The 22,472-nt window shown below is 36.9% G+C and overlaps 1 protein-coding gene and 1 pseudogene across 1 annotated transcript; both read right to left on the reverse strand.

Annotated features, from left to right (window-relative positions):
• Positions 1–7,962: 7,962 nt before the first annotated feature.
• LOC129562928 (olfactory receptor 4N5-like) lies at positions 7,963–8,887 on the reverse strand (annotated as a pseudogene).
• An 11,238-nt stretch (positions 8,888–20,125) lies between these two features.
• Positions 20,126–21,055, reverse strand: LOC129563152 (olfactory receptor 4L1-like). Its single transcript, XM_055436881.2, has one exon. The coding sequence runs from the start codon at positions 21,053–21,055 to the stop codon at positions 20,126–20,128; it is 930 nt and encodes a 309-aa protein (XP_055292856.2).
• Positions 21,056–22,472: the final 1,417 nt, after the last annotated feature.

The following is a 22,472-nucleotide window of genomic DNA, read 5'->3' on the forward strand; positions in this document are numbered from 1 at the left end:
CTTCTTTGTGCTTTGTACTCTTAATGCAAGACAATGATTTTATCTAAGCTACAGCCACTGGATCTTCTGTGTTTTTCTGAAGTATGCACATAAGTAGATTTGAAGGTGCTCATTGACCTGGCAAACATCACATCCTAGACAGGGTGATTCTTCTCTCTTTTTTTTATTTTTACAAACTCAGTTCAGTTCAGTCATTCAGTTGTGTCCGACTCTTTGCGATCCCATGAACCTCAGCACGCCAGGCCTCCCTGTCCATCACCAACTCCTGGAGTCACAGAAATCCATGTCCATTGAGTCGGTGATGCCATCCAACCATCTCATCCTCTGTTGTCCCCTTCTCCACCTGCCCGCAATCTTTCCCAGCATCAGGGTCTTTTCAAATGAGTCAGCTCTTCAAATCAGGTGGCCAAAGTGTTGGAGTTTCAGCTTCAACATCAGTTCTACTAGTGAACACGCAGGACTTATCTCCTTTAGAATGGACTGGTTGGATCTCTTTGCAGTTCAAGGGACTCTCAAGAGTCTTCTCCAACATCACAGTTCAAATCATCAATTCTTCGGAACTCGCACATCCATACATGACTACTAGAAAAACTAATGTTTGTTTAAATACATGGCCATTTTCAGACTGCTGTCACTGGATAGTTTGTCATATGTTCCTCTCCATAATTCTGAACAAGTGTAATGAAAGCATCAATATTTTGTATGTGTTGAGACTCTATTATTGTCCAAGCCATGAATCAGGCATTTTATCCTTGCAGTTTTGTTATCTATCTCCCTTTATAGTAACTGCATCCCTAGAAACAAATATTCAAATTCCTCTATATTATGTAGTAGCTCAAAGAATAAAGTCATTTAATCTGATCAGGGTCTCCAATTAAAATATCTTGAAAACATAAAAAAGAATAATTATTCTCTAAGAATAATTATCTAAGAATACTTCTAAGAATATTATTCTCTAAGAATAATTTCTTCAGCCTGGATTGCTGCCTTAATTCCCAGCAAACATGATTACAGTGATTTTTATATTTTTCCACTTATATAAAAATAAGGTTTTTTTTCCAGTGCAATTTCACTCTTCAACCCTCACCTCAGTTATTATTTTGACATTTGAATTTTATCACTTACAGACCCATTTATATCATAAATGAACTAGCGTGACAGATGTGATATACAGGTAGAGTAACACATCAGGATGATGTAACCTACCAGTTGCACTTGTACTTTAGAAGTAACATCACTATGAAATCCTGAATGCTCAGTTATTATCCAGTGATTTTATTTTCTGCTCTGGACTTCAAACTGCTCAATATATAAACGTATCCCTTAATAGGAGGTATAAAGGAGAAAACTCACTGGCTTGTTTCAGAGTCCTCAGAGACTGGCAGTAAAAAGTAACTGGGATTGTTAGAAGAGACTTTTGCCATTATGGAAATTGAGATACCATTTTTCACTTCTCAAATTGACAATTCTTTAAAGGGTACAATAGATAATCAAGGGGGTTTTGGAAGCTGTCACTAGTTGTGAATTGTGGGATTTTGTATAGTTTCTTTTGTTTTGTTGTTGTAGTTTAATTTCTAAAATAAGCATTAAGAAATGTTACATTTAGGCAAATATATATTCCAGGTGACTTTAACTATAAATTTTATTAAGGTTGAAAATGTCACATTTAAACTCAAATCTGTTGAAATTTATTGAGAAATGATATAAGGAAATTTTCCATCATTCCAATGAAATAGTTACTCCACTAACAATTTTTTTTCTTGTATATATATATATATAACCTAGCAAATTTGTAGATGCATCAGGTTCTTTTTTGGGTCTGCTCATTTTATTCCTTGTCTTGGCTGTTAACTTTTGAGGAGGTCCTATGCACTTTATTTTTACTCATTATGTTTGTTGGTATATCTTAGTGTTAGAAAGAGCATGTCCTATCTCATCGCTTTATTCATTCAAAGGGTTCTTGTATGTTTTTATATCTTTTTATTCTAAATTTATTTTTTTCTAAAATTAAAACAAGTTCTACTAGTCATTTTGATATCACAATATTAAACTTATAAAATGCAGAAAAAATTAATAGAATTACAAAATTGAGTATAATAGGAAATTCTTACATCCCTTTAAATATTTACTATCATGACACAGCAAAATTTGGTCATGTTTGTTATTTCAACACATTTTTTGGTAACACATTTTTGTTAAATCTAATCTTGCACATTTTGTACTTGGGTGCTGCACTTAAATTATGTTTTCCCCTAACATGATTGATCTTACTGTTACTGTTTTTGTTTTACATATATAGGTGGTAAATGGTATCATTGCTGACATCTAATTTCTAATAGTTTTTCTGCTACTTTCTCTTCTTTGTATTAGGTTAATGATAAAATGATCTCTAAACAATATTTTTTATATTACTTATCTCGTTAACTAAAATTTTCAAGCAATACTGAGTAACAGTGACAATAACTGCTATGGGCAAAACCTGTTAGCTTCCCAACCATGACTTTCTTTTTTCTTGATAATGCCACCTCATTTTCTTGGGATTAGTTGCCTATGTACTTCCACGAAGCCTCAAACTCTTTATAAAAATCTGCATCTCACTAACCAAGGTCAATCCCAACTCCACTATTTTCCTCACCAGTATCTAGTTTAGACATGATCGTAGACCAGGTAGCAGAGACTGCTATTATCTGCTGTGTGGCCTTCTCCTGTTCGTCATTTGTAATGGATACCTGAATTCATTTAGAGACATTGTAAAGCCTCCCTTGTAATTAGAACTGGCAAATAGCATAAAACAAAACAATATTATCATGTGGCTACTTGGTGGAAATTCCCTATAAGGGCTGACTCACCAACAAGTTATGCTCTTTGCCTCTTGCTGCTGCTGCTGCTGCTAAGTCGCTTCAGTCATGTCCAGATCTGTGCGACCCCATAGTCGGCAGCCCACCAGGCTCCGCCGTCCCTGGGATTCTCCAGGCAAGAACACTGGAGTGGATCACCATTTCCTTCTCCAATGCAGGAAAGTGAAAAGGGAAAGTGAAGTTGCTCAGTCGTATCCGACTCTTCACAATCCCATGGACTGCAGTCTACCAGGCTCCTCCATCCATGGGATTTTCCAGGCAAGAGTACTGGAGTGGGGTGCCATTGCCTTCTCCATTGCATCTTGCTAACCCTATATAATCCAAGTCTGTGCCCCGACCAGTAATGCTGAAGAAGCTGAAGTTCAACTGTTCTACGAAGACCTACAGAACCTTCTAGAATTAACACTCAAAAAAGATGTCTGTTCATTATAGGGGACTGGAATGCAAAAGTAGGAAGTCAAGAAACACCTGGAGTAACAGACAGATTTGGCCTTGGAGAACAGAATAAAGCAGGACAAAGTTTTGCCAAGAGAATTCACTAGTCATAGCAAACACCCTCTTCCAACAACACAAGAAAAGACTCTACACATGGAAATCACCAGATGGCCAAAACCAAAATCAGATTGATTATATTCTTTGCAGCCAAAGATGAAGAAGCTCTATAAAGTCAGCAAAAACAAGACCAGGAGCTGACTGTTGCTCAGATCATGAATTCTTTATTGCCAAATTCAGACTGAAATTGAAGAAAGTAGGGAAAACCACTAGACCATTCAGGTATGACCTAAGTCAAATCCCTTAGGATTATACAGTGGACGTGAGAAATAGATTTAAGGGACTAGATCTGACAGAGTGCCTCATGAACTATGGACAGAGGTTCATGACATTGTACAGGAGACAGGAATCAAGACCATCCCCATGGAAAAGAAATGCAAAAAAGCAAAATGCCTGTCTGAGGAGGCATTACAAATAGCTCTGAAAAGAAGGGAAGTGAAAACCAAAGGAGAAAAGGAAAGATATAAGCATGTGAATGCAGAGTTCCTAAGAATAGCAAGGAGAGATAAGAAAGCCTTCCTCAGCGATCAATGCAAAGAAATAGAGGAAAACAATAGAATGGGAAAGACTAGAGATCTCTTCAAGAATATCAGAGATACCAAGGGAACATTTCATGCAAAGATGGGCTTGATAAACGACAGAAATGGTATGGACCTAACAGAATCAGATGATAAGAAGAGGTGGCAAGAATAAACAGAATAACTGTACAAAAAGATCTTCATGACCCAGATAATCACGATGGTGTGATCACTCACCTAGAGCCTGACATCCTGGAATGTGAAGTCAAGTGGGCCTTAGGAAGCATCACTATGAACAAAGCTAGTGGAGGTGATGGAATTCCAGTTGAGCTATTTCAAATCCTGCAAGATGATGCTGTGAAAGTGCTGCACTGAATATGCCAGCAAATTTGGAAAACTCAGCAGTGGCCACAGGACTGGGAAAGGTCAGTTTTCATTCCAATCCCAAAGAAAGGCAATGCCAAAGAATGCTCAGACTACCACACAATTGCACTCATCTCACACGCTAGTAAAGTCATGCTCAAAATTATCCAAGCCAGTCTTCAGCAATATGTGAACCGTGAACTCCCAGATGTTCAAGCAGGTTTTAGAAAAGGCAGAGGCACCAGAGATCAAATTGCCAACATCCGCTGGATCATGGAGAAAGCAAGAGAGTTCCAGAAAAACATTTATTTCTGCTTTATTGACTATGCCAAAGCCTTTGACTGTGCGGATCACAATAAACTGTGGAAAATTCTGAAAGAGATGGGAATACCAGACCACCTGACCTGCCTCTTGAGAAACCTATATGCAGGTCAGGAAGAAACAGTTAGAACTGGACGTGGAAGACCAGACTGGTTTCAAATAGGAAAATGCGTACATTAAGGCTGTATATTGTCACCCTGCTTATTTAAATTATATGCAGAGTACAACATGAGGAATGCTGGGCTGGAGGAAGCACAAGCTAGAATCAAGATTGCTGGGAGAAATATCAATATCCTCAGAAATGCAGATGACACCACCCTTATGTCTGAAACTGAAGAGGAACTAAAGAGTCTCTTGATGAAGTGAAAGAAGAGAGTGAAACAGCTGCTTTAAAGCTCAACATTAAGAAAACTAAGATCATGGCATCCAGTCCAATCACTTCATGGCAAATATATGGGGAAACAGTGGCTTACTTTATTTTTCTGAGCTCCAAAATCCCTGTAGATGGTGATTGCAGCCATGAAATTAAAAGATGCTTACTCCTTGGAAGGAAAGTTATAACCCACCTAGAAAGGATATTAAAAAGCAGAGACATTACTTTGCCAACAAAGGTCCATCTAGTCAGTGCTATGGTATTTCCAGTGGTCATGTATGGATGTGACAGTTGGACTATAAAGAAAGCTGAGCACCGAAGAATTGATGCTTTTGAACTGTGATGTTGGAGAAGACTCTTGAGAGTCCCTTGGACTGCAAGGAGATCCAACCAGTCCATTCTAAAGGAGATTAGTCCTGGGTGTTTATTGCTAGGACTGATGTTGAAGCTGAAACTCCAATTCTTTGGCCACCTGATTTGAAGAGCTGACTCATTTGAAAAGACCCTGATGCTGGGAAAGATTGAGGGCAGGTGGAGAAGGGGGCGACAGAGGATGAGATGGTTGGATGGCATCACTGACTCAATGGACATGGGTTTCTGTGACTCCGGGATTTGGCGATGGACAGATATGCCTGGCGTGCTGAGGTTCATGGGGTCGCAAAGAGTCAGACATGACTGAGTGAATTAACTGAACTTAACTGAACTGAAGATGTACAGTATATATTTATAACCCTAAATAACCACTAAAAACCACAGGAAAAATATAACTATGTCAACATTATTAATATGAATATATATAAATTAATAATGGAAAATACTTAAATATATCCCCCGAAAGAAAAAGGACAAAATCAGAAAAAATGGGTGAAACAAATATAAAATAGAGAGTTTTGTCAGTTTTAACCAAACTGTACTTGTAATCATGATTTATATAAATGGCTTAATAACCCAATTAAACACAGAGATTGTCATATTGGTAAAATATATGTTGCAGACAAGAAGCCATTGTTAAAGCCATCATTAAAATAATCTAATACTTAGATTAAAAGTAAAAAGACAGAAAAAGAAAAGTATGCTAATATGTTATTGTTTAATTAAATTGTGATGTGCTGATTTACCTCTGCTGCTATAAAAATTTACCACAAACTTAGTGACTTAAAATGCCATAATTTATTATCTTACAATTTTTAGGTCAGAAGTCTGATGCACTCTCATTGGGCTAAATTCATAGTGTTGGCAGATTTGCATTTCTTTCTGTAAGCTATAGGAAAGAATTCATTTCCTTGTGTGTGTGTGTGTGTGTGTGTGTGTGTTAGTCACTCAGTCTGACTCTTTGCAACTCCAGGGACAGTAGCCTTCTAGGCCCCAGCCTTCTCGGTCCATGGCATTCTCCAGGCAAGAATACTGGAGTGGGTTACCATTCCTTTCTGTAGAGGATCTTCCCCACCCAGGGATCGAACGCATTCTCCTACATTGCAGGCAGATTCTTTACCATCTGAGCTGCCAGGGAAGCCCTCATTTCTTCTCCTTTTTCAATTAAACCAAAAGAAAGCAGAAAAAATAGAGTAATACAAAACATCTGGCAAGAAAACAAATTTTAATGTAGTCATATCAATAATATTATTAAATATAAGTGATCTTTCATTTTGCACTATTGTCATGAATTTATACATGTATATACATATGTCACATATATAAGTTTCATGAGATATCTACTATTTTTTGTACAGTCAATTTTCAGTATGTACTTTTTTACATGTATCAACATAATTGACAATCTGCTTCTATATCCCCCAGCTTTATAATTGCTATGAGGACAGTAACTTGTTTTATATACCAATTTGTTGGCAATGTTTTTGGGTTATCACTGAGTACCATACCAAATATACCTTTACAGCACTTTCCATGATTTTGTAAGCACTTAATGCCTTATATTACCTTATTTAAAAAATAACCAGAAAAGTTTAGTTATCTGTAACCAAATAATAATATACCAAATATACTGTATACAAAATACCTATCATTATTGTATTAAGTGAAAAGATTTTTGAGTGAACTCAAATTCCTTTCTAAGATTTAAAAAATTACCATTATGAATAACCACAAAACTCTCCAAAACTTTGAAATGTGAAGTTAAACTCTTTCATGACCATTTTCCATAGGATATAACAACTTTCTTTACCTCACTCCACCAAATTAGGAACAAACAACTACATCTTTAAGTGTCCATTAAAATTATGTAACAGCATGATACTTTGTACTTAATGATATTTTACTATGCAAAACCCTTTATTTGGAATCTCGAGAATCCTGCTTTAAATCAAATATGAAACATTAGTCACTCTTTTACTTAATACCTTTTTTGGCCTCTCTTTGAAATTTGAATATATTGAACATCTTTTTATCAACTAAAATATATGATTTTCTTGTACCAATCTCTCTAGCTTCAATTTCTGCCACTTTCACACTAACTATGCTACAGCCAGTCTATTTTTCTTTATGATTTTCAAATGTATCAAGCTTATAAGATCTTTGTGTCCTTGTATTAGTCATCCTCTCTGCCTAGAATATTCAGTTCCCATGGTTATTGCATGGTTGTTTCTTTGAAATCATCTGGATATCAGCTAAATACCACTCAATATCTTGCTTACCAACCAAAAATAAAGTAACTACCATCTCTCAGTCAAACTCTAACATGCCATTATTTTTAATTAACTTCAGAGCATTATCTCTTTCAGACATTGTGTCTTTTTTTCAGTTTAATAGTATAACCTGTCTTTATCCACTCAAATACAGCAGATCTGGAATCTTATCCGTGCCATTCATATACTTAGAATAATGCCTGAAACCGGAAAGTGTTTAATAAATACATTATTTGCTAAATGATTGATTGATTCGATGCATTAATGAATAAATAACTTATTTAATTCCAAATGAACTTACTCCCTTCCTTGGTTTTCCAGTCTTTCCATTGCATTCAGCAAACCATGTGATGACTCAACAACTTCCTCATGGAAGCTTTTACTTCCTGATTGCGAAGGGTATAAATCACAGGGTTCATCAAAGGAAAGATTACAGTGTGAAAGAGAGAAACCACTTTGTCAGCTGGGAAGGCTCTGAAGGGGCGGGTGTAGATGAAGATGGCAGGTCCAAACATGAGAAACACGATGATAATGTGTGTGGTGCATGTGGAAAGAGCCTTGTTCTTCCCTTCAGAGGAGTGCCCCTTTACACGGCAGAGGATGACTGCATAGGAGGCCAGAAGCCCCAGAAAGCACAGCAGGGTGAGCAGGCCACTGTTGGAGACCGTCAGGAGCTCCACCACAAAGGTGTCAGTGCAGGCCAGCTTGATGACCTGTGGCACGTCGCAGAAGTTGTGTCCAGTTGGTTTGGACCACAGAAGGGCAAGTGGATAATAAGAGCCACTTGAACAATGGAAGGAGTAAATCCCCCAAGCCACAGAGCCAACAGCAAGGCATAGCAGGCTCTAGGGTTCATGACAGTTGAATAGTGTAAAGGACGACAGATGGCAATGTAGCGGTCAAAAGCCATCACAACAAGAAGGAACATCTCCCCTGCCCCAAGAAAGTGCAAGAAAAAGAGCTGAGTGATGCAGCCTCTATAGGAGATCACCTTCTTCTCAGAGAGGAAGTCCACCAGCATCCTGGGAGCCACAGTGAAGGAGTAGGATGCATCCAGGAAGGCCAGGTTCCCAGGAAGAAGTAGAGGGGGGCCGTGAGGCCGGGGTCTGACCTGATGGTGAGGATGATGAGGACATTTCCAGGGAGGATGATGAGGTAGAAAATTAAGACTAGTGTGAAAACCAGGAGTTGAACATCTTGAGACTGGGTCAGACCAAGTAGGATGAACGCTGTCACCGCAGTGCTGTTCTCCCCCTCCATCAGTGCTCAGTCTGCGGAATAACCAAGAGCACAATACCATCTGTTATACCCACCTTTCCATCTATCCCCTAGCTCTGCTCCAAATAAAAATGATATTTTCCACATCCAGCACCTTGCCAGCTGAATGCAGTTTTTGCATCATACGTCTCCTGTGTTTTCAGTTAAATTTTCTACCTTTCATTTTCCTGATTCTCCAAGACACTGATCTTACAGCCACACTTGCATTCCTATTTAAGCATGTGTTTCTGTATAATTGTGTTCCTAAGCTATTTTGCTTGAAGCATGCTAGAAAACTCCTGATCAAAGCGACACTGGTCACTATTAAGGTTGTCAGGCTGCTGTTGCTCTTGCTGCTGTCAGTGGTGCACTGTCTCTAATTCTTAGGTTAGGTGCTGAGTTTTGGTCCCCTTCTTCATCTCCACAGAGCAAAGATATTTTGCAGATGCTTCTTTCCTCCAGTTCCTGCAGAATCCCCAGTTCCTGATTTGCAGCTGTGTACCTTGTTTTCAGAATTTGTGCCTTATTAGTTCCATCACAGTGTTTTGCTTTGGTGCCCTTGTGCAACCTTACTCCATTTAGTCACCTGGATCTCAGCAAGTACACTACATTACACCTAACTCAGAGGTATTCCCCTAGTTGGGGCATCCCAGGTGACTGAGTGCTAAAGAATTCACCTGCCAATGCAGGAAATACTGGAGATGCAAGTTTGATCCCTGGATCAGAAAGATCCCCTGGAGGAGGTAATGGCAACCCACTCCAGCATTCTTGCCTGGATAATTCCATGGACAGAGGAGCATCAACCCATGGGGTCACAAAGAGTCAGACATGACTGAGCAACTAAGCACACATTCCCCGACTTACACCTCTGACTGGTCCCCAGTCCTGCATGTGTTCCACACCCTGTTCTTAAATTCTAATGAATACTAGTCTGGTCTTACTTGCTCACCATATATATCCACAGTCTACTTTTCCCTCAGATCTCAGGATGATAGCCAAATGCTATTCCCACAAATATTTTCTTGTAATGTAAAGCTTATTAGAATATATAAAATATTTTGACTATCTCAACTAATAAAATCAAAGCTAGATCTGAAAATGACCATATAAAACATGTAGTCTAATACATCTTTTAACAGATGAGAAAAATAGAGCAATTTCAGTTAAGATTCTTAAATTTACAATGAATTTTCTTTTTTATTCTAGTTAGTAAGTGATAGGGGAGAAAAGGTATGTGTTCCTCAGTTTAAACAGATTATGTGTGTGTGCTCAATTGTGTCTGATTCTTTGCAACCCCATGGACTGCAGCCCACCAGGCTCCTCTGTCCATGGGACTTTCCAGGCGATAAAGTTACTAATTAGTGCCCCCATCAACTTGTATGATTCTATTTAGGTGCTTAAATAATTGCTATTTGCTTATGTAAATGCTTTGTCCTTGTGGGCTATAATCTGATCTAAAGAATTCTGTTCATGACATCCAGAATGAAGGTTTAGTCTATAGTGGTCTCCAAAATGGAATATGCTCATCTCAGTGGATAAACAAGATAATCCATTAGGGTGCATAAAAACAGTGGAACTTCTCCATATATTATTATAAATCATGCTTTGAATTTTTAAAAGTATTTGTGATTGATTTCTAAGTTTTACATTGATATAGTTGTAGAAACATTCTGTAAGTAAATATTCATATATGTGATATTTGTGCATATTTGTTGAGATGAATGATGTAAAAGAAGAAAGGTTGTTGACTATAACAAAATATTATAATGTGACATACAGCAATATTTCCCTTGATTTTTAATTGCACACAATGTTGATTTTCAAAAATGCTAAGCATACAGTGGAATGCAATTTAGCAATGAAAAGGAATGGAGTACTGATGTATGTTACAACATGCATATAACTCAAAACCATTATGCTATGTAAGAGGAGCCAGTCACAAAGGACCACATATTGTTTAATTCAATTTATGCAAAATGTCCAGACAAGGCAAATCTGTAGATATAGAAAGTAGAAGAGAGGTTGCCAAGGAATAGGAGTGGGATTAGAGTGACTGTTAATGAGTATGAGATTTCATGGGGAGTGACAGAATGTTCTAAAATTATATCATGTTGATGCTTGCATAGCTCATTAAATATACTTAGCACTGAATAATACGGACTAAATGGTAAATTTATGATATGTTTTTTATATCTCAATAAATATTATTTGTACTGTGCTCTATCGCTCTAGTTGTGTCTGACTCTTTGTGACACCATGGACTGTAGCCTGACAGGCTCCTCTGTCCCTTAGATTTTCCCAGCAAGAATACTGGAGTGGGTTGTCATTTCCTTCTCCAGATTTCTTTAACTACTATTTAATGTGGCAGAGAAGAGTAGAGAGGAAAAAATTTCTAATTGAAATTTGACATAATTATTACTAGCATCCCTAGAAAGAAGAAAAGAGAAAAGGAAAGAGTGAAGGAAGATCAGCTTTAACAAGTCTGTATAGGGAACTCATGGAAAATTCAGACAATCCACCAGTATCTTAGGCACACTTATTAGGCAATGGCAAGCCACTCCAGTACTCTTGCCTAGAAAATCCCATGGGTGGAGGAGCCTGGTAGGCTGCAGTCCGTGGGGTCACTAAGGGTCGGACACGACTGAAGTGACTTAGGAAGAGGAGGATTAGGAAACATCAGAACTTGTGTTCTGTGTGATTAGTAACATTTGTAAGGAGCAGCCAAATGTGACAAAAAAGGTGTTTATAACTCATGGGTGGGCTTCCCTCATAGCTCAAGCAGTAAAGACTCTGCCTGCAATGCAGACCTGAGTTCGATTCCTGGGTCGGGAAGATCCCCTGGGGAAGGAAATGGCAACCAACTCCCATGTTCTTGCCTGGAGAATCCTATGGACAGAGGAGCCTGGCAGGCTACAGTCTGTGGGGTCGCAAGAGTTGGACTTGACTTAGGGACTAAACCAACCAAACCATAACTCATGGGCACATATTTGCGCATAAAAATACATATTTACACATTGTGAGTCTAAGGAAATTTAAATAGGAAAAAAGTATCTTTGGTGACCTTCAAATTAGTTTAGGATCTTTCTTTTATCCACTTAAACACTGATTTGTCTCCACATTCATTCTTCATTCTGCCTGTAGAAACCTGTTCTTAGGAAAGTAAGTCTACAGCTCCCTCTATCTACTCTTAAGTTTTGTGCATTTCAGGTGCTCAAGGTTATTTCTTTGGGTTAATATTTCCAGGACAGAGGGATCGCTATGAGTTACAAGCTCTTCCACTCCACCTTTGCTTTTATTTTCCATCATCCACCTCTACTTCCTATTTGTTATTAACAAATGAAAATCTATACCACTTAATATTTTAAATTCACTACTCTTCTCCCATTCTCATGTGCTGCTGCTGCTGCTGCTGCTAAGTCACTTCAGTCGTGTCCGACTCTGTGTGACCCCATAGACGGAAGCCAACCAGGCTCTCCCGTCCCTGGGATTCTCCAGGCAAGAACACTGGAGTGGGTTGCCATTTCCTTCTCCAGTGTGTGAAAGTGAAAAGTGAAAGTGAAGTCGCTCAGTCGTGTCCGACTAGTAGCGACCCCACGGACTGCAGCCCACCAGGCTCCTCCGTCCATGGGGTTTTCTAGGCAAGAGGACTGGAGTGGCTTGCCATTGCCTTCTCCGCATTCTCATGTACATACCTTCTATTCCAGTGATTCTCAAGTTGTGCTCATCACAGAGATAAAGGACAGATGTGCCTTGGGTGACTAAAAAAAAAGCATTCTGCTAGACTTACTGTGGTGATCATTTCATAATGTGTGCAAATGTCAAATCACTATGGAGAATACCTGAAACTAATATAATATGGTACATATATGTTTCAATTAAAAACAAACAGGCAAATAAAATATAAAAATATACATCTTTGAGTTACCATGGTTCAAATTCAAATAATACCATCATACTGTACATAGAAAGTAATGGCTTCAAGTATCACATTTGTAATTTCTCCCTCCATGCTTTATGCTCTTGTTTTCATATTCTTTAATATGCTATAAACATATATATATATAATAAATTGCTACTGTATTTCTTTGGATAATTTTCTAACAATTAAAACAGGAAACTAAATTTTTAAAAAAAAAAAGCATTCTGGAAAAAAATAAAAGCCCCAAACAGTGGATCTTAGAGGGACAAGCTTTTGTCCTAATCCTATAAAGCAAAGAAGTACTGTCAGCGTAGGCTAAGATAGAGATCTGAATGCTCTCATCATCTCTAATAGTCCTTGTTATTTCAACTGGTACAAAAACACATGTGGCACTGAAGATGCACAGGGAGAGATGTCTATCTCTTTTCCCTCTTTCTCAGAGTGCAGACCCGCAGCATCCATCCACAAGCAATGCTGAGCATGCCTAGCCTCCAGCTGCTGTCAGATCAGCTCTCCTCTGGGGACCTGATTACCACCCTGGCATCTCGCTCTTTAATCTTTCCCCATTTATTTCCTGTTCTTGTTTTTCTATAATTTCCCATTCTCTTCCTGTTAATTCTACCTTAATACATTCATTTTCTCAATTATTCTTTTTATATTTATATTCTCTTTAGCTTCTTTTAGTTTCAATTTTATTCTTTTATTTTTTCTTGCAGTTTCTCTTCCTTGTTAGAGCTCTTGCTTTCCCGTCCTCCTTGCTTCCTTTCTTGTCATTCTCTTTCTTTTCCCTCTTTTTGCCCAAATTCTTTCAGTGTTAAATCCTTTTCACTCTCTTCTCTATATGTATTCTATTTCATCGTGTTCCATGCCTGTCTTTCCATTAGTTCTGAGATAAGAGATTGTTTTTTCTCCCCATGGTAGAGGGAGCATGGTAGGTGCCTCCTAAATGTTCATTTAGAGTCGATTTTCTACAGACTGAAAATTCTTCACTTGGTCTTCAGTGCTAGGCCTTTTCTCCTGAATACTATCCTCTGAAATTTACTCAGTCTCCATCACACATTAGTCACTCAATCACACATTCTCTCACATGTTTTGTCGGGTTTTAACTCATTCTGATAGATTTGAAATGACTTTGTGCTCTAAAATTAATCTCCTTAATTCCACCCTTGCCAAGATGAAAGTTCAAATATGACAATGTGGTTTCTGATAATGTATTGTTTTCTATATTTTATTACAATATATTGTTACTATTACTACAAGTTTTTAAAAATGTGGATCAGGTAGAAGAATAAGAAATATTTAATTGATAGTAGAGTTGAGGATTCGGAGAAGGCAATGGCAAGCCACTCCATTACTCTTGCCTAGAAAATCCCATGGATGGAGGAGCCTGGTAGGCTGCAGTCCGTGGGGTCGCTAAGGGTCGGACACGACTGAGCGACTTCACTTTCACTTTTCACTTTCACACATTGAAGAAGGAAATGGCAACCCACTCCAGTGTTCTTGCCTGGAGAATCCCAGGGACAGGGGAGCCTGGTGGGCTTCCGTCTATGGGGTCACACAGAGTCGGACACGACTAAAGTGACTTAGCAGCAGCAGCAGCAGCAGAGTTGAGGATTACGTAAAATTTTATACAATTGCACAAATCTTCACCCATACAGTATCTTATAAATTAAATGGAATAGTTAAATTAGATCATAGAAATTTTTATTTTCCTTTAACACTCCAAGATTTTATATAGTATCATGAATATTATTTGAAGATCTTCTATTTAATATAAGTGACTATTTCTATAGTTTGGTAACTGTATAACCTTGGGCAAGTCATTTAGTGTTTTAAAATCTTCTTTTAATCTAAAAAGGAGAAATAATATATCCCATCTTTCTGTTCCACGGGGTCAAATGAGACGATCAGTAGCCAATTCACATCTACTTAGACTGACCTAAAACATCCAGTAATTAGACAAATTCTGGTAAGAAATGATAAAGTGGACACTGTGTCAGTAGATCTTTGGTCATTGCCCTGGAGTTTATTCCATCAAAGATGATGATGGCTTCAGTCTGAATTATTTCATGGTAGAAGATTGTGGATGTTCAAGAAAGTGACCATGTAAAGTTTTCTTAAATATTTCAGCTAGGGTTTGTGAATCAAGTCTTTCTGGTTTTAAAATCCCTAACTTGGAGCCTTACGTTTGTGTATGTTAGGACCAGATGCAAGAGAAAGTACTCATGCCCATTGAGTGTGGGATCCAAGAAATTTGCAAACTTGTGAGGTCAGTGTAGTTTGTTTCTGGGACTCTTAGGACTCTGATTCTTCCTCCCTTTATATCTGATTTAGCGTGAGGAAAAATCATTCGTATGATATCCCAGTTTAAATTCAGATGATTAATCTCCCAAAGCTACTGGCATTTACACTTTTGTATAATAGTGGAAATAAAAATTTTAATTTCTTTAAAGTAACACTAAGCACCAGGAGGATGTGGCAGGAGGTGTATTTGAGGGACAGGGTAGAAAGTGCTGTTGGAATGTAGATCTCACATTTTCTCTGTTCCTGCAACATTATCCTATTATCATGCTTTTTTAGGCAGCAAATGTCTTGGACAGTTACAATGTGAATTGTTTTCTATTATCTTCTTCCTTTCAATTTCTTTCAAATAGGAAGACTGAGCAAAAATTTCACCTCACCAGGTGTTCATTGTTACTCTCAAACAAATGGCTATTATCTTCCTCCTGATGAAAAGGAGATTAACTGATCATTCCAGAATTTTTCCTTAAATATATATTCTCATGGTGAAACATGATGAATTCTAAATCTGTTCTACAACTTATAATGCAACAAGGAGTGCTTGGGGTATTATAGCTACTTTAAGCCTGCAGAGTACTTCCAGTGGGAATATTAGAATGTCATCTAGAATTAGAGAAATATGAGAATATTTTAAGGATTAACTGTTAAAAAATGTACCAGCTAGGGCCACACAGGTCTTGTTAGGATTTAGAATTTGACAGTTTATCAGTGACAGTGATCATGGAATGGCACATATGTTTATTAAGCATAATGAAAGTAGAAAGTCTAGGGAGATTATTTTAGATCTTATTATGCAATTCATACAAGTGATGAAAATGCTGGGTTGTTTAATCAGAAATTAAATAGTGAAAATAAATCAATGATAAATATGTTACTACCTGCATTTGTTTGTATAGAAGAGTAAGACAGAGAATATATTATGCTCAAAATGTTTTTCAGGAATAATTCTCCTTAAATAAGAGAACTTCATGATGTCTTGTAGAATAGTCTCTCTAGGGATATGCTGTCTCAAATAAAAGAATTATTCTACTGTTATTTTTGTATTTATAGTTATTCACTTATACTGCGGGGAGATCCAACCAGTCTCTAGAGGAGATCAATCCTGGATGTTCATTGGAGGCACTGATGCTAAAGCTGAAGCTGCAATACTTTGGCCACCTCATGCGACGAGTTGACTCACTGGAAAAGACTCTGATGCTGGGAAAGGTTGGGGGCAGGAGGAGAAGGGGACGACGGAGAATGAGATGGCTGGATGGCATCACCGACTCTGTGGACATGAGTTTGAGTGTACTCCGGGAGTTGGTGATGGACAGGGAGGCCTGGCGTGCTGTGATTCATGGGGTCGCGGAGAGTCAGACACGACTGAGCGACTGAACTGAACTGAACTGAACTTTTTTTAATGTGTGTTCAGCTGTAACAAAATGAAGGTTTTTAGTTTCTAAATTAATGTTATATGGAAGAAAAAATACTTAATCTTAAAAAATTAATTTAACTTTTCGTTTAAGAAGTGAAATAAACCTATCACATTAAAATTAAAATAACAATCATTTATAAAAGGAATACAATATATGATCAAGTGTACTTTCATTCAAATTTATATCCAATTCAGCCAGAGATGCAGTAGGAGATAAAAAGTTGGAGAAAGAGGTAAAGAGATGAAAATAATGTTATTTAATTTTTCCTATTATAATCTGTGTTGCACATAAATAACTTTGAATATATGTCATTTTGCTTGGGTAAAATTAATATAATAATATAAATTCCCAGAAAGACAGATTGAAATGTAATTGGAAAAGACAGGAGAAAAGAGGGGAAAATGCAAAGACATAATGGAAAAAATAGGAGAAAAGATGTAGAGACAAAAAAACCATGCCCACAGAGATGCTTGTGCCACAAAGGCATGTATGCAGATACAAAAAAAGGAGAGAGAGGACAGAGAGAGGAGAGTGTCAGAGAGAGATGAAATATCTCTGGAAATGCAGTGGCTTTTGTTGTGGTTTTCAGTTTTTGGTTTTTATTGCTTTTTTATATAATTACAGATTTCTCAGGGATCTCAGTTTTCAGTATTGATTGATAAGAAAGATTCTAGTTCTTTGAGAAGCCTCTGAGAAGTTGAGGTGTTAGGTGCATGGCTCGATTCTTTCCCTCCCCAGGGAGAACTTGAGAGCTGAGGTTTCCAATCACCAAGTAATATTCTATACTGTGGATACAGCACATTTTGTTCTACCCATTCATCAGTTGATGAACACTTGAGGATGTTTTAGCTTTCTTATTATTATGATTAAGGCTGTTGTAATCAATTGTCTACAGTTTGTTGTGTGAATATGTGTTTTCATTTATGTTGCATTGATATTTGAAATAAACTTGCTCGGTCATATGTTAATTCTATGCTTAACATTTTGAAAAACTGCCAGAATTTTCTTTAAAAGTGTTGCACCATTTTATGTTTCACCAGCTATGTATTAGGGTTCCAATTGTTCTACATCCTTGTTGACCCTTGGAATTGTCTATCTATTGGATTATAGCCATCCCAGTCGGTGTGATGTGATTTCTTATTGTGAATTTTATTTGGGTTTCCTCCTGATACCAATGATGTTCAGCATCTTTTTACATACTTATTGGCCATTTGTATATCTTTTATGGAAACATTTATTTAGATTATTTGCCCATTTTTAATTGAGTTATCTTTTGATTCTAGAATTTTCTAAATTATTGTATTCTGGATACAAGTCCCTAACCAGATATATGATTTATAATCGATTTATACCATTCTGTGTATTTTCTTTTCCCTTTCTCCCAATTCTCAATTATGCTGAACTTTTTCTTTGCTTGTCTTGGGTTTTTTTATTGTGAAAGTGTGAAAGTTTCTCAGTCATGTCCAGCTCTTTTGTGATCCCATGGACTGTCATCCGGTCATGCTCTTCTGTCCATGGTTTTCTTCAGGCAAGAATACTGTAGCCGGGCAGGCTCCTCTGTCCAGGCAAGAATACTGGAACTGGTAGCCATTCCTTTCTCCAGGGGATCTTCCCAACCTCAGGATTGAACCTGGGTCTCCTGCATTGCAGGCAGATTCTTTATTGTCTGAGCCACCATGGAAACATCTTTTATTGTGAGTTCTCTTTTAAAATATTTCTATGAGAGTAAGTATAGACTGTCTGAAAATTAAGAGGAAACCTTAACTAAAATTGGATTTGGGAAGGCCTGTAAAGGGAGCTCTCATGCCCTACCATTTATCCTCAGTTACCCCAAACAGGAAGTAATCAGGCACTAACCTCAACGGGAATAGATGTATATAGTTCTCCCAAAAAGGAAGGGCAATCATTCTACTTTCCCAGCAGGAGGAAAGAATACTTTCTTCTTGTCCAGCAACAAGTTCAAGCCAAAGGAAAATGCCTAAGCTCAGACTTCATCTGAACTTTCACTTTCTTTCAATGAGCTTTCTTCTTTTTACTTACATGACTTCCTTTGCTTATCTACTCTCCTTTCTATCAAAGCTTCCATGTGTATCTCATAGTATCTTTCTGGCAGATGAGCCTTTCTACCTGACATGAATTGTTTAATAAGCCAATTAGATCTGCAAATTTACTCAGTTGAATTTTGTATTTTAACCGGTGATTCAAACCACAGTTTTTTCAGTGAACTCTTGTGTTTTCTTCTACCAAATACCCAAGCCTATCACTCTGAAGTTGCATGTTAAAAGAAAATTCTCACCTTGATGTTTCAGATCATACAAATAATTTGATGACAAGACAAACCCTTGTTAGGGAAGCACTTATTTTCAACTCCACTAAAAATCAAGTTTGAGAGACTTCTTTTTTTTTTCTTGCTGTCTGCTTCTGCTGGGCAAGCTTTCTACTGATTTTCTCTTTCGTTCCCCCCAGAATCTGAGCTCTCGTTCAAGTGAAGTCTGAGCCATCCCTGTTCAGGCTCAAAGTCTAGCCCATAGTGCTCTCCCAAATTCAGTTTTACTAGCAGGCTCTAGGCAGAGTATTCTATAGATGTTCTCAAAGTAGGCAATGGTTCCATGTTGGTGTATTTTCCTGGAATGCCATTCAAAGTTCAAACTAGAGTTCAGGTGTGAATTTTTAAAATTTCTTTAAAAAATCATTAATTTAAAAAATATTTTAAATGATTTTTGACAATCCTATATGTTTTGTCAACCAAGTGACTGAAGAGCTCGAGTGATTTATACTGATAGACCCCAAAATCTTACATAATATTTTATGAAATGACATATAATTCCATCTACCACTGATTGTATACTTTACCTTGCAATTAGTTAGGATTCTCTTAATATCAGGTGTGCTATATTGTAGGACTGAGATATTTTTGTTTACTATGTAGAAATAGACTTGAATATAATTCTTATGGCAAATATTCTTAAATTATGATATATAACATAAAATCAAGCAATGTACTTCCTTTTTTTAAATGACATTTGAAAGTCAAATCACACTTATGAGCATGTGGTTTCAAGGCTGCTCTTTGTAGTTCTATTGAAATTGTCCTTCCGTTATTTCTTTTTCCTTTCTGGTATCTTATATTCACTCTGTCATCTTATATTAACTATAGTATCAAATTTATTTATTTTTCTTCTTTATCTTATTGGTTCAAGAGGTTGAAATTAAATTTTTGCCTTTGCTGTTATCATTCTTTTAATCATGATTTATTCAGGGTACCGCATTTATGGTAGTAGTAGTTAGTGATAATCATTAGCAATCTATATAAAGATAATCTTTATAGTACAACTACATATTTTTATATTTATCTCTTCACTAATAAATATTGAATATATCATAAAGTATTTAATGACATTATATGTCTATTTTGCTGCAGATAACTAATTATCATTATGTGGTATAACAGCATTAACTGTGAATTTAAAGAATTTTATCATTAATTTTTTCTGCACCAGTTATGATTTAAAAGAGTAAAACCATGATTACATATAATATATTCAAATTTTGTTAGACTTATATTTGAAAGCTGGGTTATTTATACAATTCTAAAATCTAAAAATTCTATATGGAGCTAACATTTTGGAACCTTAATTTTTTCATGGCCTCTTGCATTTTCTGATTTCTCAAGGTGTAAATAATAGGATTCAATAAGGGTGTGAATACAGTGTAAAATACAGCAAGGACTTTATTGCTGGCAAAAGTCTTGAATGGCCAGGCATAGATGAAGATACACGGCCCAAAGAACAGACTGACCACAGTGATGTGGGCAGACAGTGTGGACAGAGCTTTGGAGAGGCCTCCCGATGATCTTCGTTGCACAGTGGCCAGGAGGACAGTGTAGGAGACAAGCAGGAGGAGGAAACAGATAAGTGACAAGAGTCCACTGTCAGCAATGACAAATAATTCCAGGGTGTATGTCTCCACACACGCAAGCTTAATCACAAGGGGAAGGTCACAGAATATGTTGTCTATGATGCGGGGGCCACAGAAAGGCAGGTTTACCGTTAATACCATCTGACTCATGGTGTGTATAAAACCAATTGTCCATGAGAGTATAACAAACCCGTTCAGCAACCTGTGGTTCATGATTTTCCTGTAGTGCAGGGGTTTACATACGGCCACATATCTGTCAAAAGCCATGGCTACCAGAAGAGTTTCCTCAGCACCTCCAAACAAGTGCATAAAGAACATCTGAGCCATGCATCCCCATATAGAGATGGTCTTGTGTTCAGTGAGCAAGTCTCTGATCATCTTGGGTGTGGTGACCGTGGAGAGACACATGTCCAAAAAGGAGAGGTTTCCGAGGAGGAAGTACATGGGAGAACGAAGGGTGGAACTGCATGTCACTGTGACCACAATGAGAGCGTTTCCCAGCACAGTAGCCCCATAGATCAAGGAGAATGTCACGAAGGAGACAATCTGAAGTTCCCATCCTGCAGAAAATCCTTGCAAAATAAACTCAGTCACTACAGATCCATTTTTCAGATCCATTTACTCAACTCAAAAAAAGTTCCAGACGTTTTTTCTTATCTCAGATGTTTTCAAGAAATGATTAGTGTCTGCAAATTAGAGAAAAGAAAATGAAAATAATGTTGTTACTGTAGGTTAACCTCCAGAAGCATACAGAGTGGATACTGAAATGTTGACTGTTTACCTGGGGAGTACACAGAGGACAGAAGCACACTAAGCCTTCTATGAAAAGTTGTGCTAGAAGAATAAAATGTAAATGAGCATAAATATTACTATTGACACTTTTGTGGTAGTAAGTGCAATAATTACATGCACTATGGAGAAATGACAATGCTTGATAACTTTTAAAATGAAAACTAGCTATAATTTGAGAACCATTGCCTTTGTCACATGGATTTATCTTTTTTACTTCCAGAATTATATTTTCTTATTTTTTAAAACTAAACATAAAGAAAAGTTTCTATTGTAAATGCTCCTGTTAATGAAAAACAGACTGTATTTTTCACATAGTTCCTATGTTACATGGAATTTTACAACCCATGATACAACTAACAAAAGAAAAACCTGAATATGAAATTAATTCAATTAAGCAGAAATTGATTAAAAAGACTTATATTGGCCTTTTACTGTATTTCAGAGGGAAAGATGGCATGAATTTAAGTTGATGACTTTCCCAGCCCTTGTGTCTCTTATTCTTCTTCCTGAGCAAGTCTTCTCAAAATATTTATTTCTGCACTTAATAGACCTGTTCTTCATTATGAATACAAAGGTAACATAAATGAAAGGAAAGAAATTATTATATAGCTTAGACAACAACATGTCTTGGTAAAGAAACTTTTATTCCTCTTGAATAATTAATTGCCAATTAGATTTTATTACTTTCACTAAATTTATGATCTACTTTGGAGAAAATTGAAGGTAGAAAAATAATACATTAGCACTAGGGAAGAACTTTCTAATCACTTTTCTCCACACCTTATTTAGTAAATGAAAAATCAAGGTCTAGGTAAGTAAGTAAATCTACCCGAGTCCTAAAGGCAAGACCACTCCCAAGAATGTGTAGTGAGTATTAGATGAGATAGTGTATATATAAGCTCCTGGCTTGGCACAGAATGAGTACCGAGAAGGCATATATTGATCAGTTATTCATGAAAATCCAAGATTAAAGTCTGAGAATAATTTATATAAATCCCTATTAGAAATGTAATAAACCAAGGCTTATTTTATTATCAGATATGAACAATACACATTACTTTATGTAACAATTAAATATTCTCTTTCCTTTTTATTATAGACATTTTAAGCAGACAAACATAATTTCAATATTGATGCATTTTATATTTTTTAAAACCTATGCACACTTATCCTAGACAAATCTCAAAAACTAAATAAAAGAGACCTAACACAAAAGACCACATGTTATATAGCTTGCTTTATA

Source organism: Moschus berezovskii, chromosome 9, assembly GCF_049115385.1.
Source record: "Moschus berezovskii isolate FMDL1 chromosome 9, NW_MosBer_1.0, whole genome shotgun sequence".
NCBI classification, from domain to species: domain Eukaryota; kingdom Metazoa; phylum Chordata; class Mammalia; order Artiodactyla; family Moschidae; genus Moschus; species Moschus berezovskii.

Bases quoted from the DNA above. Each gene is read 5' to 3' on its own strand.
- LOC129563152 (XM_055436881.2), bottom strand. From the start codon at position 21,055: ATGGATCTGAAAAATGGATCTGTAGTGACTGAGTTTATTTTGCAAGGA.